Source organism: Erithacus rubecula (genome assembly GCF_903797595.1).
Source record: "Erithacus rubecula genome assembly, chromosome: 8".
NCBI classification, from domain to species: domain Eukaryota; kingdom Metazoa; phylum Chordata; class Aves; order Passeriformes; family Muscicapidae; genus Erithacus; species Erithacus rubecula.
The window spans coordinates 26,058,607-26,074,029 of NC_136659.1; the positions used below are offsets into that span (position 1 = coordinate 26,058,607).

Genomic DNA, 15,423 nt, shown 5'->3' on the forward strand with positions numbered 1-15,423 from the left:
TGCCAGGGCTGGAGTGCTGGGGTGGGCCCTTTCCATATTTCATGGAAGTGTATGAAAGGCAAGGCAGGAAAAATGTGTTGGGTTGGTGAGAGAGAGGTGTGCAGTGTTTGCTCGGAGAGGGTAACACAAGTAAGAGTTGGGTTGCACAGTCAGAAGCAGTGAAATTATTGAATTTATCACTGATTAATGGAGCTGGGCTTTCTCAGGCAGTTTAAACCAAAACATCTTATTCTTTTAAGTGGAGACAATTGAGATAAGACACTTACTTGGTCCAGGAGTGCAACTCTGCTGACATGTCCTGAGTCACTCCTCAGCACATCCCTTACTGGGAGAGAGGTCACAAAAGCACTTGAGGGAAGAAGCAGCATCTTAGACTCCTCAGGACAGAGAAATGAATTGAGAATGGGTTGTAAGTGCTTCTAGCAAGTCATCACACTTGCCAGGAATCTGCTACGTACCTTTAATGGCTGGCAACAACTCCAGCCCTCTCCATAGGGATGAGCTTAGCAACACCCTCTAAACTAAGGATTACATCCCTTCCCCACTCTCCATCTGTGAAGAAGTAGCTGAGGACAAGGGACTTAACCACAAAGGGGATACAAGGGACAGATACTTTCAGGTGGTTCAATAAACAAACTCTCTTCTGTCTATGCACTGCTGTCTCATCCCACAGAACACATGAAAATCCATAGAATCATTTAGTTTGGGAAAGATCTCTAACGTCACCACGCCCAGCTGTTAACAGCACTGACAAGTCCACGATGAAACCATGCCCATAAGTGACACATTTACATCTTCTAAATACCTCCACAGGTATAAATACCTCAGCCACTTCCCTGGAGTGCCAGTTCCAATGCCTGAAAACCCTTTCCATTATTTTTTTTTCCTAATATCTATTCTAAACCTCCCCTGGTGAAACCGGAGGCCCTTTTCCTATAATTTGTTCCTTGGGAGGAGAAAACCCTCCCTACAGCCTCATTTTCAGCTGGTTGGAGAGAGCTATAAGGTGTCTCTTGAGCCTTTTTCTCCAAAGTAAGCACCCCAGCTTCCTCAGCCACTCCTTGAGGTATTTATGCTCCACACCCTTCCACAGCTCTATTCTGGACACACTCCAGCACCTCAATGCCCTTCCTGCAGGGAGGGGCCCAAACCACAGCAATTGAGGTGCAGCCTCACAGTGCCCAGCACAGAGGGGCAATCCCTGCCCTGTCCTGCTGGCCACACTATTGCTGGTACAGGCCAGGAGCCACTGGCCTCCTTGGCCACCTGGGCACAGCTGGCTCATGTTCAGTCACTGTCACCAGCACCCCTGGGTTCTTTTCTGCTGGGCACCTTTCCAGCCACTCTGCCCCAGCCTGTGGCACTGCTGGGGTTTTGTGATCCAAGGGCAGGATTTGACACTTCACCTCACTGAACCTCCTACAGCTGTCCTCAGCCCATCAATCCAGCCTGTCCAGATCCATGTGCAGAGCCTTCCTGCCATCCAGCAGCAACACTCCTGCCCAACTTGGCAGTGGCTGTAAACTAAGGGTGCATTTTATCCCTTCATTCAGATCACTGATAAAGACATTAAACAGAACTGCAACCATCTGCTTTCAAACACAATAGTGTCATGTAAGACCAAATCATTTACAAGCACAGGTTGGAGTAAGGAGCTGTGTTGGACAGTGAATTAGTCTGATGTTTCTCCCCCAAGAAGAAACCAAATTTTCACTTATTCTAGGGCAAACTCAAAAGGTTTTATTTTAATTTTTTTTTAGCAAATTCTATCACGTAAATGTTAACAAAAAACATCTGTACAATTGCCATGATACACTCAAAAGTGAAACAAATAAGATATAAATACAGATATGGATGTAACATGACAAAAGCGGAAAAAATAATGAAAAAAAAAAAATACATGCGCATGAACACGGTGCCAACAAAGTCATTTCTCATGGCTGGCATTTTTCAGAGCGTTTTTTTACTTCCCATTTAAAACATTGTTAGCAACGTCCTGCTGTGTACTACAAAGGTCTATTTTTCTGTCCCTTAATATGTAATATTATGCTTGATAAATAAAGGGGTGGGGAGAAAAGGTTCTGATGACAAAGATGCAAGTTACATTACTTATACAGGTTATTGGTAAGCTAGTAATAAGCAATTAAAAAGACAGTCTCGTATTGTATTGTAATCCAGGCAAGCACACATAGTGTACCTTAAGAAAGCCACATGCCTTGGTATTTCTGAACTACATGAGAACTACAGTACGTAGACCTGTGGGGCAGATGGAGCCAGGATTGCCCATGCCCACGGAGCACTGGTGCAGCCAATGGCAGAAAAAACATCCACATCTGACATTTCAGCAACCTTGCAGCCAAGAGCTGCTGTCTGCTGAGAGTTATCTCCCATTCAGATTTTTAAAGCATGGTGGGAAAATACACTTTTTTCCTTTTTTTTTTTCTTTTATTTTCTTTTTTTTCTTTCTTTTTCTTTTTTTTTTTTTTTTTTTTTTTTTTTTTAAGGTACGAAAAATTGAAGCCCTGCATAATGGGCAGCAAGAAAAAAAAAGGCAGCTGCAGTAGGTGGCTACTGCCAGGAGAAGGTGAACACAAGCTTCACTGGAGCAGTGAGGCACTGCAGCATGCAGACCTTCCTCTGCAAGCCTGCGTGGACACTGTGATTTGTAGCCAGAGAGACCTTTATGCTTGCTGAAGAGAAAACAAGATGATTGTACAGCTTGTTGAAGTCAAAACTGGAGATCAGAGAGGTGACATTCAGAGCTAGCCCTTTGAGTACTTCAAAGGAAACACAAAATAAAAACGGGGTCATGTTCAACATCCTAAAGAACCCTACTATGTACATTATCCGTGATGATTTATAAATACCTAAGCAGAATGCTCCTACTGTGCACAGGTAGAACATATCCTGGAGTACTCAAAGGATGGACAGTCCTCCACTCACGCAGTGAAATTAAGTAGCACATTGATGAGCATCTTCTGACAAACAGAAGTGGATGTGATTCAGGAAGTAAGGCCTGGTGCTGCCCTTTGCACAGGCGCCTTTTCAAGGACGAGCTTCGGCCCCGACCGAGGCGCCAGGACCGTACAGTGCGTTCACTCTCAGTGCATACCAACAGCATTGTATAAAACATACAAAATCATTGGAGAAGGAATTCAATTCCTGCAGATTTGCTACAGTGTGCCATTCAATGGAAAGAAAAAAAAAAAAGTCAAAACCAACAAACAGCAAATGATCATAGACCAAGCTCCATCACAGCTGGGAGCGACAACACCACCCGGTCAGCTATGCTGACCTTCTGAATCCCAGAACTGGAACAGAAGATGCTGAGCTGAGATGGGGAGAAAGAGAGGCATAAATACTAAGCAGTTCAGAGCACAATTAAAAATAAAAAAACCCAACAAAACAAAAAACTAACACCCCAAAAAATCTAGCCTGCTACTAAAAATTCAAACAGGACAGCTTAACTGCTGCCAAGTCAACTGAGTATTTCCTCAAAAGGAAAAATAAATTTGTGTTAAAATCAAATTTGAAGCATTAAAAAAAATTAAAAAGAGCATTCTAGTAAGCATACAGAAAGATGTGGAAAAGAAATGGTCCACGGAAAGGCAGACACGAATCATGGAGCAGCCAATCCCCCCCTTAGTGAGGATGGCTTTTCTGAGCCTGTTGGAAAGATGGGGGAATCCCACACCCCAGGAAAGCACAGGGTTTCTCCTGCCATAGCATTACTGGTTGAGAAAGATGAGGGAACTAGCCCTGCAGCCAGAAAAAGCCTGCACCCAGGAGCAGGTCACCTCCCCTGCTCTCAGGTGAGCAGGGAAAGGGACCAACAAGCTTTGCTGCCAGTGCCACACAGTCCCTCACCAGCCCAGATCCCTCCTGAGATGAGGACTGGGAGAAAAGCTGGCACCAAGTGCCAGGTTCCAGCTTAGTACCTCAGGGATGGGGCTGAAACACACAGGGATAATTGATGGAAGGGGCTTTACCCTCCCCTGCTGCAGTAATGGAGTCTCCTGTTCTCAGTATGTTCCCAGGGTATCCCTTCAGCTCCCTAAAGGGGAGATGGAGGAAGCTGGAGAGACTCCAGGGCACTGAGAGCAGCCAGGGAACACACATCCATCACCACAGCTGCAGCAGAAGCTGCAAGCCCAACATCCTCTTGCACCACTGGCACGGGGAGCAAAACCCCAGCTGAGATCCATGGCAGGCTTGGGGTGGGCATGCCCATCAGCCAGGATCCAGCCCAGGGCCAAACACAGCACGTTAATTAGCAACCTCCTGCCTGCCCTGGTTACAGGCAGAGCCAGGGGGAGCTCCCCCTTTGCAAAAAGAAGGGTCTCTGTTCAGGGAGGGGTGGTGCCAGGGGGTATTTGATTGCTGCTGATTTGCCTCTGAGCTGGTCTGTGTCATTAGGCTGGAAAAGGACTTTCCCTGCTGCACTCTCATCCAGAGCACCCTGCTGTCAGCAGTGCCCAGTGAGGGACCCCCACTCTTCTGAAATGCAGAGCACTCAGCAAGCCTGTGCATGGAGATGGCACAAAGGAGGCTTCTAAAGGCAGTTAACAGCACTGCAGGGTCTTCAGGAACAGGAGGGGCTGTGGCAGGCAACCAGCACTGTCCCAGCTGGCTCAGAGGTGCTTCCATGTGATATTTCTGTTGAGATTCAGACACCCTTTCTGTCCTCTAGGATGAATATTTTGCCCAAAGTGCACAGGAGTTGTGGGGACAAAGCCATCCAGCATCAATGGGTCAGTCAGAGCAGCAGATCAGCCCTTTGATGCTACAGATTTCAAGGAAAATAGCTGGCACTGAAGTACAGCTCTGCCAGCTCCCACTGCCCACCCACTGACACACTCAGTGTCTAACCCACCCCACCATCCTACTTGCAGACATCTGTCCCAGAACTGGGTCTCAGGTTCCCTTTGGGGAGTAAGAGGTAACCTGGAGAGCCTTTTGAACACATGAAAGAGCCAAATGGGTTGAGAGGGGAGAAGTATTTACAAAGTCAATGAAAAGAGCAAGAGCCCAGCTTTTAATGGACAGCACAGCTGGCTGGAGAGCAGTTACAGAGAGATCAGCCCATCTGGGGTCTGTCAGAACTATGTACAAAACTCAGATGTTTAAAAAGAACCTATGTTTTCATTACTCACTTGGTATCTCTCAGTATTAAAGCATCTGAGGCTGGAATCACAGCCACACCTGCAAAGATCTCCCCATGGAGAGCCCTGCAAGCTAGGGGAGCTGTGACAGGGAGTACAAAACAGGAACACAAGACTTGAAAGAAGGACCCAGCCAGAATGGGTGAGGGGAGAGGGCAGGTAACTAGCACACAGAAACCAAAACTGGGTATGAACTAAACCAACAAGATTTGTTTGACTTTTACCTGTGTCCAGATTCTTGGACTCAGTGTTAGAATGCTAACCTAAACATATTTCTGAGATTTCAGCAGGCTATACAAATATGTTTAAGTATGGCTTTCTGATGTTCACTTTTAATGAAGACTGCGACACAGACCTTGCTTCCTTTACATTCAATACCAGTAAGATTCTACATAAAAGCTTTTAAGGGACTAAAATACTGATTGCAATAAATATCTGCATGGCCTCCTTAAGCTGATGGGGTGTGCCAGTGAAGAGGAGCAGAAAGGTCTCTGAGAGGCACCGTTGATTGCTTCTAAGTCTACACACATGTCCACAGATCTCCATTAACTGTGCGTTGAAACATCTGAAGAGGAGCTGCTGTTGCTGTTGGTGGTCTGTGCCCTCTTTATATACAAGTTTAGTAGCTTCATCTGAAAGAAAGAAAGAAATATCAGGAGAAGGTGCCAGAAAAACAAGTGGGGAAAAGCCACCTGCCAATGTAAAGACTCACATTCTGTGGTGAGCTCATTTTGGGGTGAGCCAACACTGGGCACTCTGGAGGAAAAGCAAGAAAACTGAGCATATTTCAGAGGAGAGAAGAGACTATGCCCAGTCCACTGAAGTTATAGACAGACTTAATGGGATTTAGAAAAGCCTCTTGCATTTCACTTCAGCAGCCATCAGTTGATAGACCTCAATCCTTGCAGCCAGGTCAGGTCAGGCAGGATTCCCACAGAGGTCTGCAGGGCTGCAGGCACACTGGTGATCCAAGAGCCATGGGTCCCCCTCCCAGGGAACACCCTGAACTTTCCTTGGTTTTTAAGTGTTTTTCAATGACATCATATCTCACTAACATGGTACATCTAGTGCAACTGCAATTGTTATGACTATATACTTCCCTTGCATGTATTTGCTCTCTTTTTCCTCCTTGCCACTTTAACTCCAGATCCTGTAATGACTCATGTTTACATTTAACTTTAAACAGGCAGGCAGTCTGCATGAACCCAGAAGAATTACTTACATGTTTATAGTAACTGATGTGGTGGACACTGGAACAATAAAGCCTCTACAACATTTTATAGGGAGATATCCTAATATCCCAAATATAAAGAGGTAAACCTCAGCACACATAGCTGTCTCTTTGCAGAGCACTTTGGAGGCACAACTGTAATTTGTTTAGTGGCAAGACAAGTGTCTTTAGTCTTTGTTTTGGCCTGTACCATACTTCCTTACCCATGAAAGAAATTATGACTTTGAGATGACAGAATGAAGCCCTCTGAACTAAGTAGCTATTCACATGCACAGATCAGTTTCAGAAACAAAACCTGCAGAATTCATCTTAAAATTTCTTGCATAGAAATCTTGGTTATGAAGACACAAAAAAACCAGAAAAAATTTGTGGTGGCTTGTTGTGCAGCTCTGAAAAGCAATCAAACACTAAAATAAAATTCTTGTCTGGAGGACAGAGTTGAATCAAGGGCTTGGTTTCACTTGAAGCATCAGGTCAGAATTTGAGTTTTCCAACTAGTCTGACCCCAGGGTACAAAGTCCTTTGAAGGGTCATTTGAGCTTGCTGTTGTCCCAAAAGGAAAGGAAAACATGTGCCCTGCTATTGAGAGTGAAGCTTTACCTGCATTTCTACCAGCTCAAATCACAACTTGCTGCTGAGAGGACCTGCTCTCCCACCATCCCCATGCATTCCCACCACTCTGCACAAGGATTCCTGTGTGGCCACAGAGCAGACTAAAAGCTATTTAATTTGTACTGCAGATCTGGTTTTCAGCCAGAGCAGCCAGCTGAGCCAGCTCACTGCACAATCACCTCTGGATATGATGCCAAAGGAGCAAGGCAAACGTGGCTGGAGAAGGACTTGCTCAGAGGCAGCCTGCAGTTACTCAAGATCAAATGTATCATGAAACCAATCTTCTAACACAATTAAAATATTCTAAGTGGGATTTCAAATGCTCACACTGCTGAGCAAGTGCAGTGCTGCTTCAGTGGCATTTGTCAGAGTGAGACAGGATTTAATCCAGTTCTGACAACTTGACCCAGAGCTATACTGAAGCCACTGGTCTTGCTGGCAGAATGGCTTGCACTACCAAAACACCAGAGACACATCACTCTTGTACCTTGCTTCCTGTGAGTTGTGCGAGATGAGGTTTCAGTTCTTCTCCAATTACTGAATAAATAGCCACCAGGCAAAATACACTGGCTTTTCGGACACTGCTCTCCGTGTTATCATAGCCCTGGGAACGAGAGGAGAAGGTCAGAAGACAAATAGCACTCCCCAACACCCTTCCTGGGCAATACAGGACAGAGCTGATGTACATTTTCCAAATGTGGCTGACCTAAGAGATCAATAAAAAACCTCTGCTTAACATAACAGTTTGCAACCTGAATACTCAACAGCAAGAGAATGCAATCTCCCTGTCTGTTCCTTCTGTTATTACTTATTACTGTCATATTGTAAGCTATTAATATCTAGTTATTTATAGCATTAGATAACAACACACAGTTTCCTAACAGGAGGCTGGGACTCTATCAGATACACTTCTGTGTCCAGTTTAGATGACCATGAACTATCCTGAACAGTCAAGAATTCTTGGAGGGCAGCTTACCTTATCAAGCAGGAAAAACCACAGGAAAGAACATGCTGAAGGACCCTTGTACATGTGCTGATCTCTGGCAGCTGGGGCAGAGCTCAGGCTAGCCAGCAGGTCACTCAGCAGCTATGGACAGCAGTCCCAGACTGATGCAGAGATGCATCACCCAGCAGCCATCCCATCCCATCCCATCCCATCCCATCCCATCCCATCCCATCCCATCCCATCCCATCCCATCCCATCCCATCCCATCCCATCCCACCCCTGAGAAAGGCAGACACCACTGTAGCCTTTGGGGTGCTGGCTCCTCTGGATGCAGCACAGCTGGGGCTGCTCCAGCTGCATGACAGTCTGCAATCCCACAAAACACTCAGCTGGGAAAGCAGGAGACCTCAGAGCCTCCTCATCAGGACCAGGGCAAGCACCACAACTCTGCCCTGCCCAGCCCTGCTCTTCCATGGAGTCCCCCCCTGCTCATGGAGAGCCTGCTCCAGGCTCTTGAGCTGCACACTTGTGCTCACACTGCTGCTGGCACTCCTCACCTCCTCACCCCCTGCCAGGACACTCAGCCTGGTGAACAAGCACAAAGCTGATTCTCTCCCCACACACAGTCCTTCAGCCAGGATCCCAAATTTAAAGAGTAAATTCCTTAGATCACTGAGTTTCTAAGGTAAGGAAATATCTCAGGCAAACTAGGCTCTGAAACAAGAGCCATTTAAAGTAATTAAAGAAGACAAATAAAACTGCCTTTCTGAAGGCAAGCTGCTCTCAGATTTTTCCAGTGCATCAAAGTTTTGCTGTTCAGATTGTCTCCAACAATGATGGCTAAAACCATTTTCCAACAAAAGTTGAGATGAATACAGAATTGTCCAATTCCCAGAAGCTGAGATTTAAGAATTGCAAGAACCAACACTACAAAGTTGGGATGAATGCCAGAATGCATAAGGGGAATTTCTGACTTTGCTCTTGTCCTTCCAACATTTCATGCTCACAGTGAGGAGGCCTCTTTATCCCAGTTCTCCATGGAAGTCTTACCCACCCAAACACATCTCCCCTTTCACTCTGACTGCTCTGTTCCTGTCACAGTCTCTCCCCAGTAAACACACACATTTTCTCTCCTCCCTCACTGCTACTTCATGCATTTTCTTCTTGTTTCCAGCCCCATCCCAGCACTGCCAGCTGCTTGTGCAGGGGACAAAAAGACAACAGAGCTACAGCCAGTGCTCAAAGCTAAATCCACAGTGTACAACCAAGCCTAAGCACTGGCAGAAACACAGCTCCCCACCCAGCCTGAGAGGGTTATGAAAGAGGCTGAATGAAGTCAGCAAGTAGTTTGGTCCTAATTGCAGAGAGAAAAGAGAGAAGGAGCAATCTGCCTGCTGGAATTCCAATTCAAGTACCATCAGGGTACAGAACAGCTCTGCTGAATTAAAGGAGACTACAAGATATATAGAGGCAGTGTAAAATGTGGCTAACTCCTACCCTTAAATTTATTGCATGGCTGCTACTGCTTATTTGGCAGTCAGAAAAAGGCATCCAATTGTGGAACATCCATGTAAGAACCTGAGTTTTCATTTCCTTAACACGAAAAGGATCAAAAATACATAAAAATTATATTTTACCAAAAATTAAATGGCTTAATTTACCAAAATCTGGCCCCAGAGGATCCATCATTCTCCCTCCCTTAGGGCACAGACCTCACAAACTAATGATGGCTTGTGCTCAGGAGCAGTGACATGGGATTCTGTACCTGTAACAACCCAGGAATGATATCAGGTAGGAGCTGATGCAACGATTCCTTGGAAATCCTCTCGATGACCTTTGTTTGCATTTTGATGGCAGCTAAGTTAATTGGATAATCTGCAGTCTGAATAATGGGGCAAAGCACCTTGATGCACTGCTCAGGGTGGATGGAACTTGCCAGGGTGGAAGCAGCTTCTTCAGCAGCTCTGACGACCTGAAATGAAAGTAGAGCAAGCCCTTATGTTAATGAGGTCACACTTGACAGCCAACACCACTGGTGTGTGCTTGGAGTGACTGCCAGGAAATGCTTGGGGATGTTCATTAACAGATCCACAGGAGGCTCTCTCGAGGGGCAGCTGACTGTGAGACTTCACATCCTCTGTCTCCAGTGACATCTTTGTTCCAGCCAGTGGCAAGAAGTTCTTCCTGCCTAATGTAACTGTGTCAGAGTTGTGGCTAGTTTGAAAAAATGAGCTGACAGCCAAGACAGACAGGCACTCCCATCCCAGGAGGAAGAGGATGACATCTCTCCAGTCACTGTCAAAGGACCCAAACCCACCAGCTAAGATTTACACAAAATGTATCTCCTTAACCACAACTGGCCCTGGTGCAGATTTCAGTGTGCACCCAGTGCTGAGTGCCCTGTGCCCATGCTGAGACACCCATGGCACCGTGTCCTGCCCCTTCCCAGCTGAACTGTGCTGCAGTCAAATCCAGGACACAGACACAAATGGGCTTTAGGGTGTCCCCAGCCAGGGGCAGCTCTGCTCTCAGCACACCTAACCCATCAAAGCAGCACTGGGATCACCATACAAAATGGGAGGAAGAACAAGTGGAAACAGCAGCAGCACCCACCCTTTGCAACAAGCCCACACTGTAAAGCAGTCACACAAAGCAAGGAGGATGCTAAATTCAACTCTACCCTAGGAGAAAGCAGATTCACAACTTTCATTCTTCCTCAGCAGGTAGGACAGCTAGTTCAAAGAAGAAAGACCCAAATCTGGTCTCTCCTCCCAAGAGAATTTATTAATTTTACATTCTGCAGTAATTAGATAAAAAAGAACAGGATGGGAAGGCAGGTTTTCTTTTTTTCAAGTGTCTGTGCTAATTGCCAGGCAACAAAATGAAGCTTCCTCTTGGCTGTACTCTTCCTGGCCACAAATAACACACTCTCTACTCCTCATGTTCTTGTTACAACACAAAAGATGGAGGATGCTTTTCCCCATCCTCTCTCACTCCCCTCTTCTCAGGGCTTACTTTAAAGGGAGGGTCAATCCTAAGTAGACAGAGATGCCCCCATGGGCAGACTTAAATCCATCTTCAACTTTAAGAAGAAAGAAGCATTCACAAATCCTCATGTTTGGGATCTTCTAGTCTCAGGCAGTCCCTAACTGAGCCCAGGAACATTAAATTACCCCTCTTTCCTGGTTGTGTGGGAGGCTCAGCTGCCCAGCACCACTTCTCTACCTCCTCCTAAACTGAACTACCCGGAGCTGTCTGAAGCTAACACTTTGAAACCAGCAGTAGGAAATCTGTCCTAGGCAATCTGCAACACAGCAAATAAATCAAACCACAAGTCTCCTGTCACTGAGACTGAAGCCCATGGTTGCTGAATTCCCTTGTTCTCCTCTCCCACACACTGTGATGGCCTCAAACTCAGGGATTTCTATTTGAGCAAGGCAACCTATGGATAGATGTAGTTCTATCAAAGCCTCAAAAGAAGGTGAGCTTTCATTATTTTTAAGCAACTGCTGTGGATAATGCATGAAAAATGAGTAGCTGGAAGCTTATCTTAGTCCATGGACTACAAAACACAAGGTTTAATTGACTTTTAGGATAACAGCAATTAATAGTGATCAGAAGGGATCATTTCCACCTCAGGGTCAGCTTCACCACAGTCGTCACATGCCATGCTGCCAACATTTATCTTCCACTCATGCTGACAGCTACCTCCCTGAAACAGGAATGGCACAAGACACTTATATCCCCAGGAAGCAGCACTCCTCCACTTGGCTTCTGGCATTCTCTAAGGCAGATCCAACAGTGAGTGTGATCTCAGACACTTCACACAGCACAAATATTACATGCAGGCAAGATATGGACAGGATGGTGAATCAACCTGAGATTTTGGACTGCTTCTGTACCAGTGCCCTATTTAGCTGTCCAAGTGCTCCATTTACTTCAGGCCTTTCTCAGCATTTAATGACAACATTAAAACATATTCCAAAATGAATGGCAATCTGTAATGTGGTCAGTTTAAAAAAAAAATTCTTCCTGAAAGATCTGTGAATGACCAGCCATGCAGAACAGAATGCTTGCTTTACCACTTACAGCAAGTCTTCCCTCTTCCAGCTATTTCTTTGCTAATTTCTTTTCAATTTCACACATGAAAAGCATGAAAGTTAATATTTTTCCACATAAGTTAGTACTAGCTCAGGAGCCAGCACTGCTGATTTTGTTGGGAAAGAAGAGAAACACCCAAGTACTTAAGGGAAATCTAAAGCCAGGCTTTGATAGCACAGAGTGGAATTGCTGGAGTGGATTAAGTCAGGAGCTCCCAGAAGGTCTCTAAAGGAATCCACTTCCTGGCACTGCAGCTTCTGACGTCTGCTTTCCACAAATGATGGAAAGCATGAACTTACAGAGGCCCTGATACTTTACCACCAATTTAACTATTCACTAGCAAGCCACTAGCTAAAAAACCCCAAATATTACTATTTGAACACAGGCCACTTGGGATTTTGTTCTGCAGCAATGCCAAACACTGTTAGGAAATGTTTTCAGAAACTCTCAGAAAGAAAAGCTTGCACATATATCACAACACACTAAAAGAAAATTGTAAAAAATAAAATTTAATCTTACAACCTCTTGGTATCCTTCCTATTTGATAAAAAAAAAAGATATTTTAGTATAAACTTATGGCTAGACTCTGATCTCAAACTCACTACCATTAAAAAAAAGAAAAGCAGTAGGTGCAAAATTTAATGATTATTCTATCTGGGTTTCAGTTCTATATCCTGTTTGCACAGTTTCCTGTGCATATTAAGTTGAAGGTATGAAGCAAGTGCATGAGACAAAAGGCCTATTAACCAATTCCAAGCACAAGGAGCATTAAAGTACAGTAATAATTTCTCACAAAATAAGTGAGGGTTCTACAGCCACAAGGTCACACACATTTTGCCCATCAAAAGGTGAGAGATCAAGCAAAGTTGTGAAGGTACAGAAATTATTTATGTCCCTGGCAGTCCTGCTTTCAGCACTGCTGCCCAGCTTTAGCATAGATGTGGCTGCTTTTAGGCAGTGCCTGGCTTCTTCTCATCCCTTGTCCCTGCAGTGCCTTTCCCCAAACACAGGAGGATGCATTACCCATGTCCAGCCTGGCAGGAGCTTGTAAATGTGACAACACTGGGGACACTTCCAAGCCCTACAGGAGCACATCTGGCAGACAATGCCTGCATCTCAGCCACACTTCAGCAAACCCCCTGAGTGTGAGATTAATAACGTGCTCAAGTCTCACTGGCATCAGCAGGGTTCCAGCATGTGCTTACATGCTTGTTTGGATGAGAGCCTCTGCAGGTAACCAGCTCCTGGCCCTGGGAAGCACTGGCAGGTGACAGGCTGTAGGAAGGGGTAGGGCAATACCAGCTGATGGTGAGCCAGAGAGAAAAACTCATCCCTGCTGGCAAAGGAAGCCAAATGCCAACATTCTGCAATGCAAGTACCAGCCCTGTCCTTCCTCCCGGCTTTGGCAAAACAAAACATTCAACCACCCAGACAGACTCTGCATCCCACGAAGGGCTCTCAGCATCCACCCAACCAACTCAGTTCTGCTCACCTGGCACTGCCACAGAAATCAGCAGCATTTCCCAACAGAAGTAATTGAATTATAAAAAGATGTAACCTGCCAGGTCATTTGGCAACAAGAATATGCAATTGTAATAGAGTTTAGCAAAGACATTTTGCCATGAGGCACAATCCTTGTGCCTTGCAAATTGTACGTACCTTACAATATCACAAAATCCAATATCTTTTTTAATCAGGGCTTTAACCTGAAACAACCTTAAAAGGAGTGGGAGAAATGAATGAAGATCAAGGAACAGGTCATTGTCCCAGCTCTGAAGGAAAGATCAACAGATACACATTGGGAGGTGTCAGGAAAGGCTCATGCCAGCAGTGACACCTCAGCAAGTTGTGTCTATGTAATCTATCCTTTAAGCCCAAGAAAATGAAAGGGTGCTGTTTGCTACGTGCTCAGACTGGGGAGCTTGCTGTCACAAGAGGATTAGAAATTATACAAGTTAATCAAAGAAAAGGGAGGCAAGTAGAACTATTCACATAGAAAGGCTTTAAGACAGCTGGAAGGGAGAAGAATATCCACAGGGAAGCATCACTGTATGCTTGCTTCTTGCTAGTCAGTCAGGTAGAGTATCAAATGAAGCAAGATTTTTGTCTGACCTAATATAATTATTCTTAGGAATCTCAGAGAAAAGCAGAAAAGCCATCAAATGATGATGGCAGCAGGTTCAAAAGGGTGGCTATGAAGCAAGATGTGCAAGACTACAGAGAGCCTGCAGTTCTTTAAAAGCACAGACACTAAGCTGTGTGTAAGGTATGTCACAAACATGATTTTACCTCCCAGTAAAAGCTTAGAGCAAACCATGGCTTGAACTGGATAGTTTGACATCACTCAACACAGGGCAGGTAGCCCTGGAATGCAGATCTAAGAGATAGCTCTTGGCCTTAAAGCAGCAAGTTTTTCTCCTTCCCAAAGGCTTACCTTATGCTCTACACACTGGCAGCTAGACTCAGCCTGACTTTTGCTGGCATAACATAAGCTCTGTGTGCTGGTGGGTTCCTTGAAAGGCATCTGTGATGATCTTCCTAGTGAGTCTCACAAAAGAGACATTTTTATACCTCCATGCAGATTGCTTTAGGGAACAGCCATATTCACATGCACAAAGCCAGTGAGGTGTAGCACACAGAAAGCTCTTCACCTCTAGCCATGTCTTTCTTAATGTTACCAGGGAGACAACTTCAAAGAACAGGTCAGGCAGTGCCAGGAATATGCATGGGAATTGCTTCCCAATTTCAGTGGGAGAGGATATGCTGATGTGCAGTATTAGTGTGATCAGCACAGTGACCTGTCACAGACCCTTGCCTTCCAATGGCAAAGCACATTAATCAATGTGCAATGATCAATCAAAGTTCTACAAAATTTGCTGGGCAAACTTTGGATGACAATTCCCACTAGTTTACCTGGCTCACAGTGCACTGCAGCCACAGGATCCTGTTCACTTAAGACAGCCACAACTCAGACTCCATCTCTTCCACTCAATTTCTTCTGCTCAACTATTACACTCCATGCACTAACATGTTGCTTGCTGCCTGACAGCTGCAGCAACCAGCTTATGAGTTTTGATAGTTTCATTTCTGCTTTAAAGAGACACAAAGTACTGGCAAATAAGGAAAGAAAAATGTCTTGACTCCCCTAAGGCAGAACATGCCAGGTTCACAGGCTGCACAGGGCATCAGTGGAACATGCAGGGATCCCAGCAAGCAGCACCTGGATGAGAGCTTCCCACAGGAGCTTTAGCTGGAGTGCTTTGCCATGACTGCCAGTTAGTGTCTCTGCAGAAGGTTGTAGAGGATGAGGCAGTGCAGGCAAACCCCACTGAAAGTTTAGAGGCTTTGTACATCATGTGAAACATGCAGAG

General features: G+C 45.3%; 1 protein-coding gene across 15 annotated transcripts in view; it reads right to left on the bottom strand.

Annotated features, from left to right (window-relative positions):
- Window positions 1-1,725: 1,725 nt before the first annotated feature.
- Window positions 1,726-15,423, bottom strand: part of CLASP1 (cytoplasmic linker associated protein 1) — a 166,603-nt gene continuing 152,905 nt past the window's right edge. For all 15 annotated transcript variants that reach the window (XM_079310496.1, XM_079310489.1, XM_079310491.1 and 12 more), the window contains 3 exons: window positions 9,717-9,923; window positions 7,493-7,609; window positions 1,726-5,794 (listed from right to left, as the gene is read on the bottom strand). In XM_079310496.1, the coding sequence (XP_079166622.1) occupies window positions 5,708-5,794; window positions 7,493-7,609; window positions 9,717-9,923 (411 nt within the window). In that variant the 3' untranslated portion in view covers window positions 1,726-5,707. The remainder of the gene's footprint in view (window positions 5,795-7,492; window positions 7,610-9,716; window positions 9,924-15,423) is intronic.